The following is a 15,127-nucleotide window of genomic DNA, read 5'->3' on the forward strand; positions in this document are numbered from 1 at the left end:
CAACACCACCCAGTTGGCAAACACTTCTCTCTTCTACTACTTCATTTTGACTCAGAGATTTGGTTTCCTTTTTGACCAATTATAAAATAGAGAAAATAAAATAAGTGAAAGCATGCTGGGTGCGAGGGGGCATATGTTTTAGGCTTGTCAGAAAAAAAGTGCTCTGCTGGGTCCTTTCTGCCTGTAGATGGATGGGTAAAGAACAGAGCCCATGGCCCACCCTTGGAGTCCCAGTGTGAATCCAGCAGCACAGACGGCATGGTGGCAGGCCTGGGGTGGAGCGTGGACCCCAAATGCCCACTCTTGCGATAGGACGGTGTGAGTTTTGAACTTGGCTTCGCTTTAGTTTGGTTTACCCTATCTTGGTAGCTAAACTGGATTAAAAACTTTTCACTTGCTGTGGGCAAAGGTCATCTATTTCAGGCATTTTGATCCACCTCATCCAGCTGGGCCTCATCTTCTCAAGTGTCCCCTACTTCCCAGTGCATGCATTTGTGCTGATAACTCTACCAACTGGTGGAAGGCACAAATGAAGCCCAAAGTTTCCCCATATCCGAATTTTAAAATAATGAAAAAAAAAAAAAGAATATTCTTTTACCTAAAAACAAGTAAGTGAACATTAGCTTCATATTTATGAGTTAAAGGCAGATCCTGAGAAAAGGGGGACAGTTTGTAGAAATATACTAATACTGTATTTAAGAACAATCAGAAAACACATATAATAATTACGTCCGGTTGAATGCAGAATATAAAGGTAAGCAATAAACTTGTGAGGAAATAGAAATACTGTTCAGTATACAAGTAGTTTTTTTTTTTTTAAAAAGACAGCATCATACAGTGTCAAACATCCCCTCTGCACGACAGAGGGACCACCTGCCACCACTACCTCATGGGGGCTGGGGAGCTAACAGCTTTCCCATGACTTCTCTAAGCATCTCTCTGACGTGCTACGCGGTTTTACTCCTTTTACTTCAAAGACACAGTAAGAGAAGAAAGAGCCAACTGTGCCTGTCTTCAGTCAAGGCTGTGCAGTTGCCTTGGAATTTCTGGCGACTGCCCTCTGTGATCTGCATTCTAGGATTCTCTGTCTTAGCTCTAAAACCCAGCTGTTCAGTCTAGGGAACCACCTTCTCCTACTGACAGGATGATGGGCATTTTCAGTTCCATGGTGAAATGGGATTTTTCATTACTGGGAGAACGTAGGCGAAGTGCATTCCTAAAGGGTAAGGGCACTGGTGAGCTGGAAAGAGTAGAAGTCACTTACAAAAGCAACACGGGCACACCGAAAGACCAAAACTTCCAGCGCATCTAGGGAGTTACATGGGCATATACACTTTGTCTTGGACAAAGGGTCTCAAGATGCAGGCTGGCCTCCTAACTCATGATCCCCCTGCCTCAGGCTTCTGGGTGCTACGATTACAGGTGCGCACCATAATGTCAGGTTTGCTAATGCATTTTTCATCTGAATTATTTATTTATTAATAATTATTTATCTGAATTAAAGGAACCTTGAACGTTGAGTTTCTTTTTATTTTTTAAGCAGGTCTAGGGAGCATAATATGAATTAAGTTGATAATGACTTGAGTGACTTTGTCCATACAAAATAATGGGCAAATAAATCTATTCTACCTGAATGCTATGTGCGCAATAACTCTAAGTAAAAGTGAACACAAAGGGAAACTTGTCTGTTTTCCTTTATTAATTGGTCCTTCTGAGTCCAGTAATCAAGCATGTCTCTGAATTTTAATCACCCCAGATCCATTTAATAGGGCAACAATTTAACAGCTCAGGGACTAGACAAAATGATTCTGTCAAGGTATCTGCAAATGCCTGAATTCCTTTCTTCCTTATTTGATTATTGCCATTTGTTATTTTAAAGAGGGTCTTTCCAGGCTGACTTCAGCTTCCTGCCTTAACAACTCCCTGGGTGCTGGGGTTACAGGTGTGCACCACCATGCCTAGCTCTTGTGCGTTCTTCACTGAGTGGTTCCCAGCACGTGTGTTCCCAGCCAACTCTTCTAAGACCGTCAGGGTTGGGGGGCAAGGCAGATAAAAAGGGAGGAGTGGAGTTGTCTTCTCTATTTGGTGGGACACTAGACGGCTCAAAGTTCCAGCATCTGGTCACAGGTGAGACACTTCTAACAGTCTCTTTGATCTGGAACCCCCCTCTTCCCCACACACTGGTGAACGGCAGCAGCTCTTCTTTTTCTTGCATTGTCATTATGTTTGTTACCATAAAGTTCTATGGAGGGTCTCATGGGTTAAGGTGAGTATGGCAAAGACCACATTTTCCACGCTGAGCCTGTGCGAGAAGCAGACTCTCACCTGAGTGAGGAGATCGGTAGCGGAAATCCTCTTTGGTCAGCAGCAGGAGCGCCTTGCCGTTCATTTCGAACGTGTTGCTCTCAATGGGCCTTAAGGAAAACTCATTTTCCGCCCACTTGAGCCACTGGGCTACGTCATCTCTGCTCCAGTAAATGGGCTGCAAGCCTGTTGGAGAGCACAAGGCAGAGAGAGAAGATCTTGTCAGTTACACAGTTGGGACAAAGGGGGAAAAGGCTCAGAATAATTAACAGACTCAAGACTGTCTCGAGAGTCTGTTGGTTGGGTTGGGTTGGGTTCCAGGCTCCGGTTTCTAAGTGCTTAAGTGTGGTGTTGCATTAAGTTTTTACCTGGAGGCAAAATGAGGGGAAGCCGCTTTCCATGAGCGTCAGGGATGATGGGTCTTAGAGACCTGCCCCTGGGGCTGTATTGCTTTCAGGTTGGCTCTAAAGTGAAGTGCCCTGTGGGTACCCAAAGAGGCCTGGAATCATGACAAATCTCAATGGGCTTAGCAGGAGACCTTAGACTCAGAGCTGATGTGATTGTAGATAAGTCCTTTGAAATGGGGGTACTCCAGAATTGATTCTGACCCCCTAGGGCTGCTGAATAGTGAGCCATTTGCTGGGCTCTGGGAAGTGGCAGGCCAGCCTCTTGGCAAAGGAAAGGCCAGGGTAACACAGAAAGTCCTTTGCCTTCTATTTGTCTTGATGACGGGAGCAAAGAGGCCAGATGCTGCCAACAAGGTGGCTCAGGTTGGGTCTCTGGGAGGCAAGGAATCTGTATTTTTATTTCACTTTGCTACATGAGAAACTCTGCTACATCCTTCAAGTGACTAGAAAATAGTTCTCATGGTGTGATCACGGGAAGCCTCTGGGCAGTCTATAGCAAAAACTCTTTCCACAACAATATTAATGTTATTTTCTCTTTTTACTCTCATTCTTTTGGGAGCTCATATGGAATTTTCTAGAAGCTACGTGACCTGTGATATCACAACAGGCTGAATACAGAAATAAGCAAATCCAGCCATCTTCCATTAACCCACTGGAAAGGTTTGTAGACACCTATAACACTTCTGTTGTTTGCATATACCTTTTGAAAACAGACTTTACATATATATTAATACATGCCTGGTTCATTTTTCAACAAGTTAGTAACGCCTTTAAAAAGTAGGTTACAGTACGGTCAGTATTGCTATTAGTCAAAGCAAGCTTAGTGCGACAAGTGTTTGTACAGAGAGAGGGCTTCTGTCTCTCAAGGTGAATTACTTAAACTGCTGAGGAGATGTGGTGCACGTCTTACAAGCGCACCCTTCGGCTCAGTCTTAAACCGGGCATGGCAAAGCACTGTATGCTGAGAGTGAAGGACAAATGGTTCAGATCCCAGGGAGAACACCTCAGGCTCGGAGAACGACTGCTACCTCTGCCTTCTACGAGGCTCCTCTGCAAGAGATGGTTTTAAAGAACAGAAGCTGGCTTCCTCTAAGTCCATGGGAGACCCCTCACAACTAGTCACTTGGCTGGGTTTGGTAGCACAGCTACTTGGAAAGTATGCAAGGCCGTGGCTGGGATGCCTGAGCTACAAGGTGAATCCAGGGCCAGCCTGGCAACCTAGTGAGACGCGTCTCAAGTCACCAGAGGGCAGGGGATGATATTGCTCAGGGGTAGCGTGTGTGAGGCCCAAAGTTCAATCCTCATTATAATACAACTCAAACCAACCAACCCAAACTCCAGGCATTTGAGTGTGTTTTCTTGGCTTTTAAATTTTGTGGCAATTTTTTTTTTTTACACGGAAAAGACAAGTAGCATTATGGGGTATGGGCTGTTAGCATGCAACTGCTTTATGACCTTTAGAGGGACATAGTCCCGCTAAAGTATTTGAGGTTCTGTGTTTGGCTCTTGACTGGCTAGAAAGCAATGCCTATTCACAATGGTGTATGGACATAAAAAGTGTCCACCTCTTCCTAGTACAGTGTGAATGGCAGCTGGGGAAAACCTTCAACTTTACTTCCTACTGTCAACGGTGCCCACTTGGAACAAGAATGGCACGCCAGTTTGTGATTTCAGACGTTACAGGGTAAGTGGGAGGGCAATTCTGTCAGGGGATGGGTGGAGGTTCCAATCAGGCTGGTCACAGGAAAGCACCCCGGAGCTTTTAGGCAATGCAGGGAAATGCTCTGGGGCAGCTTGTTGGGGTGTCAAAGTAAATCCAGAACTGAAGCCTGCCTGGGAGGGGAAATGAAAGTAAGATGCTGACGTTTCTACCGAGGACAAACTGAAACACAGAGGTGGGTGAGAAGGGGGCGGGGGACACAAGCAGTAATTTGAGGTTCTTTATACTCTATGGAAGAAAATCCTCATGAGTAATCTTTTCCCTAAATACAAGAAGAGTCACACACTCCCAACAACACTGCTGGGTAAGAATAACAGATTCTCTTCTCACTTCCCATTAATCTCTCCCACAGCTCAGCCTTGAAACAACCGAGGCTACAGCGCTGTGGAAACCCCCTCCCCAGGAGCCCACAAGGAGGCCTGGGCATGTGTACAGCTGGACGGCAGGTGCCACAGAGCACTTGGCAGCGGAACAACAGTGACCCTGATGCTGGGCACAACCTGCTTGAGGACACTGAGTGAAGCAGCCGGCCTCAGGGCACTTCCGTTAGCAAAAGAAGAAGGTGGACAGTTCACTGAGCCAGAGAGAGGCTTGCTACTTAGTGGTGCTGCAAGTCAAATAAATCTCTCTGCTACTTCTTTTTTAATTCAGTGGTATAAGAAGGCTGGGGCATAGCACATGCTTTAGAATTTTAACTGAGAAAAAAATAAACCCACTGCCTTGGAGGGCCCTAAAGACCGTATGTTGAAGTGTTCAATGGAATAGCTCTGGTACCTGGAGGTAACTGATGCGACGGAGATTATTCAATTTACTAAACAGTCATTTATGAAGCACTTCCATGCACCTAGCACTGTTCAAAGCGTTTTGGAAGCTATCAGTTCATTTAACTGCACGATAGTACAACATTTCAGATGGACGTGCAAACTAGAAAATGACCTGGTTCTAGCAACAAGTGGAGCTAAGATTTGAATCCAAGAAGCCTGATTCCAGATTCTGTTTTCTTACCCAGGCATTTTCCATCCACAATCGGAATTTAGACTGGTTTTCAAAAAGACTGAGGAAATCGACTCCTTCCCACCCAACACAGATCCTTGGCCGAGGCAAGTTATCAGCAGATTGAAGATAGAAAAAAAAAATATCTGCAGATCCCAAGGAGACAGATTTATGGCTGGGAGGGGGAGGGAGGGGCGGGTGGGCCGCTCCTTTGGATGCGTCTGGGAAGAGAGTGCTGTTTTCACAGACTGCTCAGCACTGACACTTGTCTTGACTCTTTGCCCAACTCCCAGCTGTGGGTGGGACCAAGGCTGCCTGGGAAGGGAGGGGGGGCCGTGTAGGATTTGTTTCACAGTCAGTTCTGGCAACTGGACTCAACAAAGAAAGAATATATATGTTAATGATGAGGAAGGAGGGAAGGGGGGGGAAGAAGGAGGGAGAGAGGGATGGGAGAGAGAGAGGGATGGGGGAGAGAGAGAGAGAGAGAGAGAGAGAGAGAGAGAGAGAGAGAGAGAGAGAGAGAGACCCCCTTATGATATTATCCTCTGTGTACCGATGTGCCATGAGAGCCATTTAACTATGACCAGAATTCTTAACACACCAATTAGTTTCAGGAGTCTATTTGGCAAGAATTCTGTATGGAGGAACTAAACTGCTATGAATGAGAAAATTACTAAGACTCACACTGTCCTTCTTTCCTAAAGAGGCCCAGTCAAGTTCTTGGGCTCACACACCCCCTTCAGTGATACATCCAGACTCTTTAAATTCTCATGGTTTCTTCAACTCCACATTCAAGTTGCCCACCACGCTCATCAGGGCATCCTCATCGCATGCCCAGAGTCTTGAGTTAGGCTTATATCAATGATAGAGATCTGAGTGCGAGTCAGGAGCTGGGATTTGGTTCGCACATCTACTACTAAGCAAGCCTAGGATTTGAGGCACCCCACTTCGTTTCCCTGTGATTCAATGGCTCTATGTAAAAAATATGGGGCTGAGTATGTGATCAGCGAGTTCCTGCAGGGTTTAATATAGTAAGCATGCACTTACTGAGTTTGAATCTCAAATAACAAACAATGCAGACAGTGAGGATGCTGTTTGTTTTCCTATAAAACTACACTACATTACTGATCATGACCCTAACATTTTGTAACTTCTCAAAGGCTCTTCTGAGACATGGAAGGCAGATTAGTGCTTAAGAGTACCTTGTGATGTTCTAACTCTTTGTCAGACACGGTTGTCAGCCAGCATGGCAATGCTAAAGCTAGCAGCTTGCCGCTTTAAAGTTCATAGGTGCTTCCCCCATGTTACCTACCCTAACTCACAGGGGCCCTGCAGTTGGCTGGGTTCTCCTTTCAGTTTAAGAGATGAGGAAATGGAGGACTCAGAGCTGGTAGGCGTAGTTTGAGCATTATTATTATGCTCAAATTCCTTTATACTGTGAGAGAGAGGGAGAGGGGAGTGTGTGTGTGTGTGTGTGTGTGTGTGTGTGTGTGTGTGTGTGTGTGTGATGTTTGCAATGGAATCTAGGGCCTCACACATGTTCAGCACTCTCGATTGCTGAGCCACACCCCAGCTCCCAGCTCAAGGCCTTTCACCACTGTGGCCCTTAGTGAAAGCATCTTTCCATGTCAAACTCTCCGTATTTACAGGAATTTGCTCTGCAATCCATGCACTGGAAGGCAGAGTCCTGAATGTGAGAGGCAGATGCTTTGGAGATGCTCTGACTCAACCCTGGTCCTTGTGACTGATTAGGAAACCAAGGCCAGGAAAAGCTAACCAAACCAGGCCTGGTCAACCCACCCCAGGGATCCATTCGAGCCTCATCACTTGGACTCAGTGACAGCAACCATTGACCCAGTCATGTCCAGTGACTAATTCTTTGATTGCTTGGTCATCTTGCCATAGAATAAACATCCCAAAACTACAGTTTTCAAAGACCTGCATATCTGTGTCCCTACTCTTGCTGTTTGGTCTCCACTCCTAAGACAGCACAAGAGAAAGGAAAGATTCAGTCTTTCCCTGCCTGGATTACACAGCTGAATGACAATGCAGCACACAGTTACTGAACGCTTAAACCAAACCAAATCACAATGGTGACTGCATTTCTTGCCTGAACAGGTGAGGCCCAGCAGCCCAGAGAACTGAGGAGGTAATGCTGAGGTGGTTGGCTCCTCAGTCCACTAGTCACACTCACCATAATAATTCTCAAATAGATTAACAATAATAATAGCAAATGTAAGGCCTTACTTCATGTTAGGAGATACTGTGTGTGTGTGTGTGTGTGTGTGTGTGTGTGTGTGTGTGTGTGTGTGTGTGCTTCTCCCATAATTCCCTTAACCCCATAAGACAACAATGATCAGTGCTTCACAAAGAAGTTCAGTGTCTGTTCAGATAAAGTCACATAGCCTGAAATGGAAGACTCAACGTAGAAACCCCAGTGGTCTGACACAATCAGAGTTCGCATGATCGCACACGCCCCCCCCTTTTATCCAAGACCATTTGGTACTTCGGCAGAACATAAAGGCACATTAACAACTTAACAAACGCTCTAAGCACCAATGTGGAACTTTTATTTCTTAGCTGTGTGACCTTGTGCAAGTTACTCGGCCTCTCTGTGTCTCCATTTGGCCTGACTGGAATGTATGGGAAATCTTCCAACTGCAAAGCACCAGGGAATCACAGATGACATGTTTATCATTTTTAGTAACATGAAGGACTAATAATATGGCATGGAGTAAGCATTTCCTAAGAATGCACCCCCGTTTTCTATGGTTACATTAATGGTAACACCTTGGCTCATACATACAAACCTGGCGCTAGGAATAAGCCCACGGTAAGGCTGTGCATCAAGAGATGGCTGATTTCATCACTGTAGCAGGCTGCATCCTGCCCTTTCTACTACCATCCAATTACAAAGCTTCATGTCACTGAAGCTTTGATAGGCATCTGTCATCCCCACGCGTCAGGGGAAGTGCTGACCAGGTGAGCTCCGAGCTGGGAGAGCAACCTGGTAACACCTCAGTCCCACTCCAATCACCTTTCCAGCTATCAACACATCTACATACTCATCGATATGATGGAATGCTTTTCCAAAGCTCAGACACGTAGCAAGTATAAAATGTTCAGCTACTTTACCGAGGACAGAGAGGGAGCGGTGTCTGGCCCCATGGCGAGAACCTGCTTCCCTGTGCTCACACACACAGGTCTGAACGTCTGTCCTGAACGGCACTCGGGTCCCATCAGCCTTGCTGTTTTGGTTTGTGTACACACTTTCCCTCCTCATTTACTCCTCATGTGAGGTCAATATGGCTGTCCCAAGGCACTACTGGGATGCCTGCTCTTTCGGGAGTGTTCTCTGGCTTGACATGACATGAGTCTGGGCTCTCCCAACCAGTTGCCTAATTTGAGTGCTCTCTGCCCGGCGGTCACTCAACTTGAAGGATGAGAGGGGCGAGCCAGAGACGGACAGTCCTGTTTTCTTTCAGCATGTGTTGGTGTTACCCCATGTGAGCCTCAGCAGACCAGTGGCAGGGTTTTCCTTAAAGCGTCCCCAACTTTGCTCATTGTTGTCTGAAGTTATTTGCAGCTCACTTTGTCTTAATATTCTAGACCATGACGTTTCTCCTTTACTGATTTTCTTTTCAGTAACTTGTTTTGTCACCCACTACACAGCTTTTTTGAAAATTGGAACTCATTAGACTGATACGAGATTGTGGAAAGAGAAGCTGGCACAACAAGTTGGCACATGACTCAATGATATTTTAAGAGCCTCGTGAATGTCAACTTCTGAGAATCTACCTTAGAGAAATAACTTTGTATGCACAAACATCCTTCATGCACAAAGATGTTTGTAGTTTTTTTTTTTTTTAATATCAAGTTTTTTTTGGTGGGGGGGTGTTGAGACAGGGTTTCTCTGTTTAGCCTTGGCTGTCCTGGACTCGCTGTATAGACCAGGCTGCCCTCAAACTCACAGTAAACTGCCTGCCTCTGCCTCCCAAGTGCTGGGGTTAAAGGCGTGCGCCACCACACCCGGCCCCTCAAGTGCTATTTGTAATAACGAAAAACAGATCATAAAAAGTGAGCAGTCAGTTACTGATAACTCTACAATAGAAAGCGATGCAATTGACAAGAGTGTTCAGGAAGGATACATATTCATATTGAAAACCAAAATAGTGTGTATTCTTGCAAAATCTCAAACAACGCATAGATGTTTTATAAAACATAAAAATAGTAATAGCAACCGTCACTCAGTAGTAAAATTACAGGTGACATTTACTTTCTCTTTTACTCATTTTTTCCCCAATTTTCTGTATTAAGTATCATTCTATGGGATAGGGCATTAGTTTTACTAAATTGCCCACAATGGTCTTGAACTTCCGGTCTTCCTGCTACAGCTCCCTGAGTAGCTGGGATTATAGGCATGTACCACCATGCTCCACTGGGATCGTTATATTTACATTAAGAAAAAAATCTACATAAAAGTTGAGAAGCTGGTTGAGGTGGTAAAGTCCTGAGATCCCAGTATGCTAGAGGTGGAGACAGAAGAATCAGGAGTTCAAGGCTAGCCTGGGCTGTATGTGATCCTGTCTCCAAAGAAAGAAAAGAACAAAAGAAAAAAGAAAAATTGAGCTCATTAGAAAGAATGGCTATATGGATGATTTCAGCTGTTTCCCCCCCCCCCCATCTTTTGTTTTCTGTTAGTCATGTGCAATTTCTAAGTCAGAGTCTCATTTTTGAGAGCACTCTAACTCTCCTGAGTTGTATTGTAGCATTTTGGTTCACGGCATTAGAGGTAGTTTCCCTCTAAAGTTTAAAACTTTGCTTTCTAGTTAAGTCAAGAAAATACCTCTGCCCTGTCTTATTTCCTTGATCCTAGGCTCATGCTCCTGTGCTTAGCAGAAGTTCCCATCAGGTCTACTTTGCCAGCCAGTCTCTGTCAGACTTGAGTCAAAGGGCAGAGCCTCTCTCTCTCCCTGTCTCTTCTACCTTTGGGCAGATAAATTTGCCAGTAATTAGGTACATGTGCTAAGAGTAAACTGTGCATGCAAGTAACTGGAGTGACTTTTCAGTGATGTGCACATGGCATTCGGGACACAGAGGTGCACTTTCAGTAAGACCGTTGTAAACAGGTGAAGATCTTACTGCTCCATAACCCACCTCTGTGCCTGCTACCCTGTTGTGTAGCAACTTCTTCTAAATTGAAACATTCTCTCCATAAATGAGGGGAGAGGGTCCACAAGCCTCAGGAAATAAACAATGCAGTCTCAGGAAGTCCCTGAAACTAACAAGACTCACAAATCCCACTCCACAAGCTACAGAAGCACTAAACTACTGGTGGGGAAAAAGATTCCCTGAGCATCTGAACTTCCTACAAGCCACACATGCAGCTTTGGGGAATTACCTTTGAAACTGGGGTAGGCTCTTCCATCTTATCCTGTTCCTATAAGTAACTCTTTACCCTTTGTGTCTGTAGGGAGTTGGCTTCCTTGATTACTAACTGAGGTAGGAGGACCCTGCCACTGTGGGCAGCACCATTCCCTAGGCAGAGAGTCCTGAACAGAGCAAGAGAGGAGAAAGCTAGCCAAGAGCAAGCAAGCAAGAGTGTTTATTTTTTTTCCTTTGGTCCTGACTACAGTTGTGATGGGTCTGGCTGCTGGAATTCTTGCTCTGACTTCCCTAAAATGATGGAATATAACTTGGATTTGTGTATAAAATAAACTCTTTCCTCCCCTATGCTACCTCTGGTCAGGGTATGTTATCACTGCAGTAGAAATGAAGCTAAGATATCCAAACACCTGCACTCCCCTCATATTCATTTGGACTACCAGTTGGACTCTGGTAGCACATTACAGTCTGTGGTCAATCCCCAACCTAAGGTGGAGATATTTATATCCTGCCGTCTCAGCTGAAGTCACACAACACAACCTCTTCCTGCCCAGGCACCACTCCCATCACAAGGTCCTGCTGTGGCCTTGGACAGTCAGGCCTTGAACCTGTGAGGTTCAGGACATCACTAAATGCTTCCATGTTTCTGTCACCTCAGCAACCACTGTGAAGCTACACTGGACACATCTGCATTTATGGAAGAACTGAAGCTAACAGCAGTTAATGGGCTTTCCCAAGGTTACAATGAGCCTAGAACCAAAAGAACTAGGAACTATGTCAGGAAAGGGTAGATCTTGGAGGAGTTGAGAAAGGAGTAGAGGGTAAATATAATCAAAATACATTGTACGCATGTATAAAAATTCTCTAGAAATGAATGAAATTGTATTAAAAAGAGTCATTTTTCTTCCTAACAGAAACTTAAGTATACATGTAATAATCCCAGTATGTAGGATGTGCTCCATGCATTTTAGGGGGTCTTATAGAAGAGAGGCTAGAGCGCTGAGTGCCTGAGCTTTAGCATGGCTGCAGATACTGAACAAGTCAGGAGCAGTCAATGGAAGGAAGAAGGAGGGAGGGTCAGGCAAGATGCCTTAGGTGTGAAATATTAAGGCACCTTAAAAAAAACCCCTCAGTCATTAAAATAATAGTTCAGTACAAGAGACACCAATGGGCTCCACATAGATAATTCAACCAACACATATATTATATATAGGTTTTAGGCAGATACTATCCTGTTACAAAAGGGCCTTGAGAGTCCTAGTTGGGTGTCAGTGCGGGTCCTGGAATGCATGCTCTATTGATACCGTGGGACAGTGTGTTTTAAAAAATCAAAGCAAACACAAGGATTCCCTGACGAACTAAACGTCAACGCTTCAGCTCACTCTCCCGAGGAAGACATGATGAGGAGGAGGAGGTTCCATTTAATCCCAGAAAGTGTGACCTGAGCAGTGCCACTCATGTCATGGACTTGTGAAAGCAAGGGCCTCTCAATGAGTTCAGCGTCAGCCGTTATTTTTCCTTTGAAAGGCACACACACAGGGACAGGTGCTTGCCATTTCAACGACTTTGGGCCACTGGAGTTGACTTTTGGATCACTGGAAAGGCAATTTAGTGCTCTTAAGTATCTTGTATACAAGTGCTGACTTGTGATCGAATGTAACAGCGAATTCGGTTTGAAAGACAAATATACATACTACCCCAAATTTAGGGGAGGTAAACAGAATGCAGAATCAGAAAGGAGGCCCGCTTTTCACCTAGACATCAAGGCATGATGAAATGGTGGGAGTTACTTGGCAGCAGACCTGACGGGAGCATCCCGCCCCGCCAAGAATGTTAGAAGACCTTGCTAACACACTGAAACTTGATATACAAATTAGTAAAGTTCATCACCATCACCACCATCACCATCATCATCATGTATTTTAGTCTATGAACAGGGAGTTGCTGTGACTAGGAATGAAGAGATTTCACAGAGAGACGAGCTTCAAAAGCCAAGAGGCAAAAAGGACAGAATTTCCTATACTTGGGAGTAGTCATTTTAATTTACCAACTTTACCAAAACTTATGGCAACAAGAAGCCCAACTGCAAGACAGGAAAGAAAAACAAAAACTTGAGTGTGTTTCTCAAACAGATGTCTGAGTGCATACAATGGGAGCAATGAGTGCAAAGATCTGGCTGGATCTTTGTGGGTCTGCATCGTATGGATGATTGACAAGGGCTGACTGAATGGAAGAGAATCAACAGGTTTTCTCTCCCTGTTGCCCCCTTAAGCCACACACAGATGATCTCTTGTCTGGCCGCAGCCACAATCCACAGACGTTCCTTTACAGACTGTGACAAGAGTGACCCTCATTCTCATTCTGGATGGGACAGGAGAGACCCAATCACTGGAGTGGGAGAAAGGCTGGCCTTTGTGTGGCCCAGCTGCCCCCTTCACTTCCCGCCTGGGCTGCTCTTTATCCTCAGGAATTCTGTGAAAACAAGCTGCCTTTTCTCAGGATGGAGACAGTGCCTGCCATCACAGAATATCAGAGGTGGTGGTGTGGGAGGGACAAGAACGGTGTGTGTGTGTGTGTGTGTGTGTGTGTGTGTGTGTGTGTGTGTCGGGGGTGAGGGGGGAGGGTGGGGGAGGGACAGAAGATAGAAAGGGGTATTTAACTTTTAATAGGAACTCCATGGACCTCAGACTGGACCGGGGCCAAAGGAACCTACATTTCTTCAAGGCTCTTCTTGGGGATCTTTTTCACATTCCGCCCTGTCATGCCTTCCATACTTTCTATTCCTCCTCCCTGACTGTGGTGACAGGGACTCCAAATGTTTTCAAAGACTGGCTGCCCTCTGCTGTGGAATTGAGTGTCCTCTGAAAGGCCAGGCAGCCAGCGCTAACTCAGCATCTGAGGTCTGCGTGACTGACATCACCAGCAGGGTGGAGGGATTTTAACGCCATTGCTGACGCTGATGTCTCACATCTGGCCCAGCAACTTCTATTTAAAGGCAGTCGTGTTGCACTTTCCCGCATGTGCATATGAGACTAACTTCTCTGTCCCTGAACCCATTCTTAGGAGACAAAAATCTTTTCTCCCCCTAGCTTCATTCTTCTGCATGAGGGTGGTGAAGGCTTCTGGTGCCCTTGGCTACAGACTTGTACACAGTGGTATAAAATGAAAAAGGCAAGCCCTATTCCCCTTGGGGCTCAGTGGCCAGAAGGGAACCAGGAAGCTCTAGGCCTTAGCCTTATGCAGCACACCTTTCTTGCCTGGCTCCCTCATCCTACCTGGACCTTTACATCATTTATAGTTGTGATAAAGTCAGGAGGAGATCCATGGGAGAAGACGCTGGTAAAAGTAATACCAGACATCAATCCGCCCATGCTTAGCTTTGTTAGGCAGTAAGAAAAGTCAGTAGGAATACCGGCAGGGCAGCCTCAGCGTGTCAAGGTGGACTCCCCAAGTGGCCAAAGGGAGCAGGTAGGGGATGAAATGACACCAAAAAGAAAGAGGGCTGGATTCACCCCTTACCTGTCATTACACTGAGTTTGTCATTCCTCTCTTGGAGCTCAGCTGGCCTTCAACTCTCTATGGGTAGGGATGACCTTGAATACCTGACCCACCTGCCTCCATCTTCCAAGTGCTGAGGTCACAGGCACGAGCCACCGTGAGTTCTGAAAAGAGGCCCCTGTGTTTTGAGTTTGGAGAGGGGCACCCATGAAAACTTCCAAGAGAATAAGCAACGTGCCACTGGTGGTGCAATAAACATTGATTCGTATTGTGCAAAAGGCCTTTCTTGTGGCTGTGCAAAACTTTTGTGTGGGTGTGGCCTCTCATCGCCCAGCTGTTTATCAAAGCACACGGCTCGCCCTCACTTCTCAAAAAATGTTGCTACCTTGATGGAAACAGCAGGGACTGCACTACCACTAGGCAAAACGTAATGCAAGTCCTACATCCACCCTGTCTCTGTCACCTACCAGCATGGAGATTATCAATGGCGGAACTGTTCCCAGACGTATCCTAATACCGTAACTCCTGGAGCCTGTGGGTGTGGCCTTTCATGAAAAGCATCTTTGCAGACGTAAAGATCTTGGGATGAGGTCACGAAGGTTCTGCAGTGACCACAACTCCAGTCTCAAGGGGCCTTATAAGGGAACACAGAGGTGGCAAGGAGGCAGACTCAGTGTTCTGCAGGCCTGGGCTTGCTTTGGGTTTCTTCTCACAGGATCCCATTACCCACATGGTGAAACAAATCCCTCTGTCTTTATTCAATATTTGCCACACTTTCCCTTGAGTTAGTGTCTTTGTCGCTTCCTTCTTCTGCAACCTT

At 45.7% G+C, this 15,127-nt stretch overlaps 1 protein-coding gene across 6 annotated transcripts in view; it reads right to left on the reverse strand.

Moving 5' to 3' along the window:
* Nucleotides 1-15,127, reverse strand: part of ETV6 (ETS variant transcription factor 6) — a 242,031-nt gene that overhangs the window by 47,095 nt on the left and 179,809 nt on the right. For all 6 annotated transcript variants that reach the window (XM_084764886.1, XM_084764885.1, XM_084764889.1 and 3 more), the window contains one exon: nucleotides 2,326-2,490. In XM_084764886.1, coding sequence (XP_084621012.1) covers nucleotides 2,326-2,490 — 165 coding nt within the window. The remainder of the gene's footprint in view (nucleotides 1-2,325; nucleotides 2,491-15,127) is intronic.

Source organism: Acomys minous (genome assembly GCF_964271855.1).
Source record: "Acomys minous genome assembly, chromosome: 17".
Classification (NCBI taxonomy): Eukaryota; Metazoa; Chordata; class Mammalia; order Rodentia; family Muridae; genus Acomys; species Acomys minous.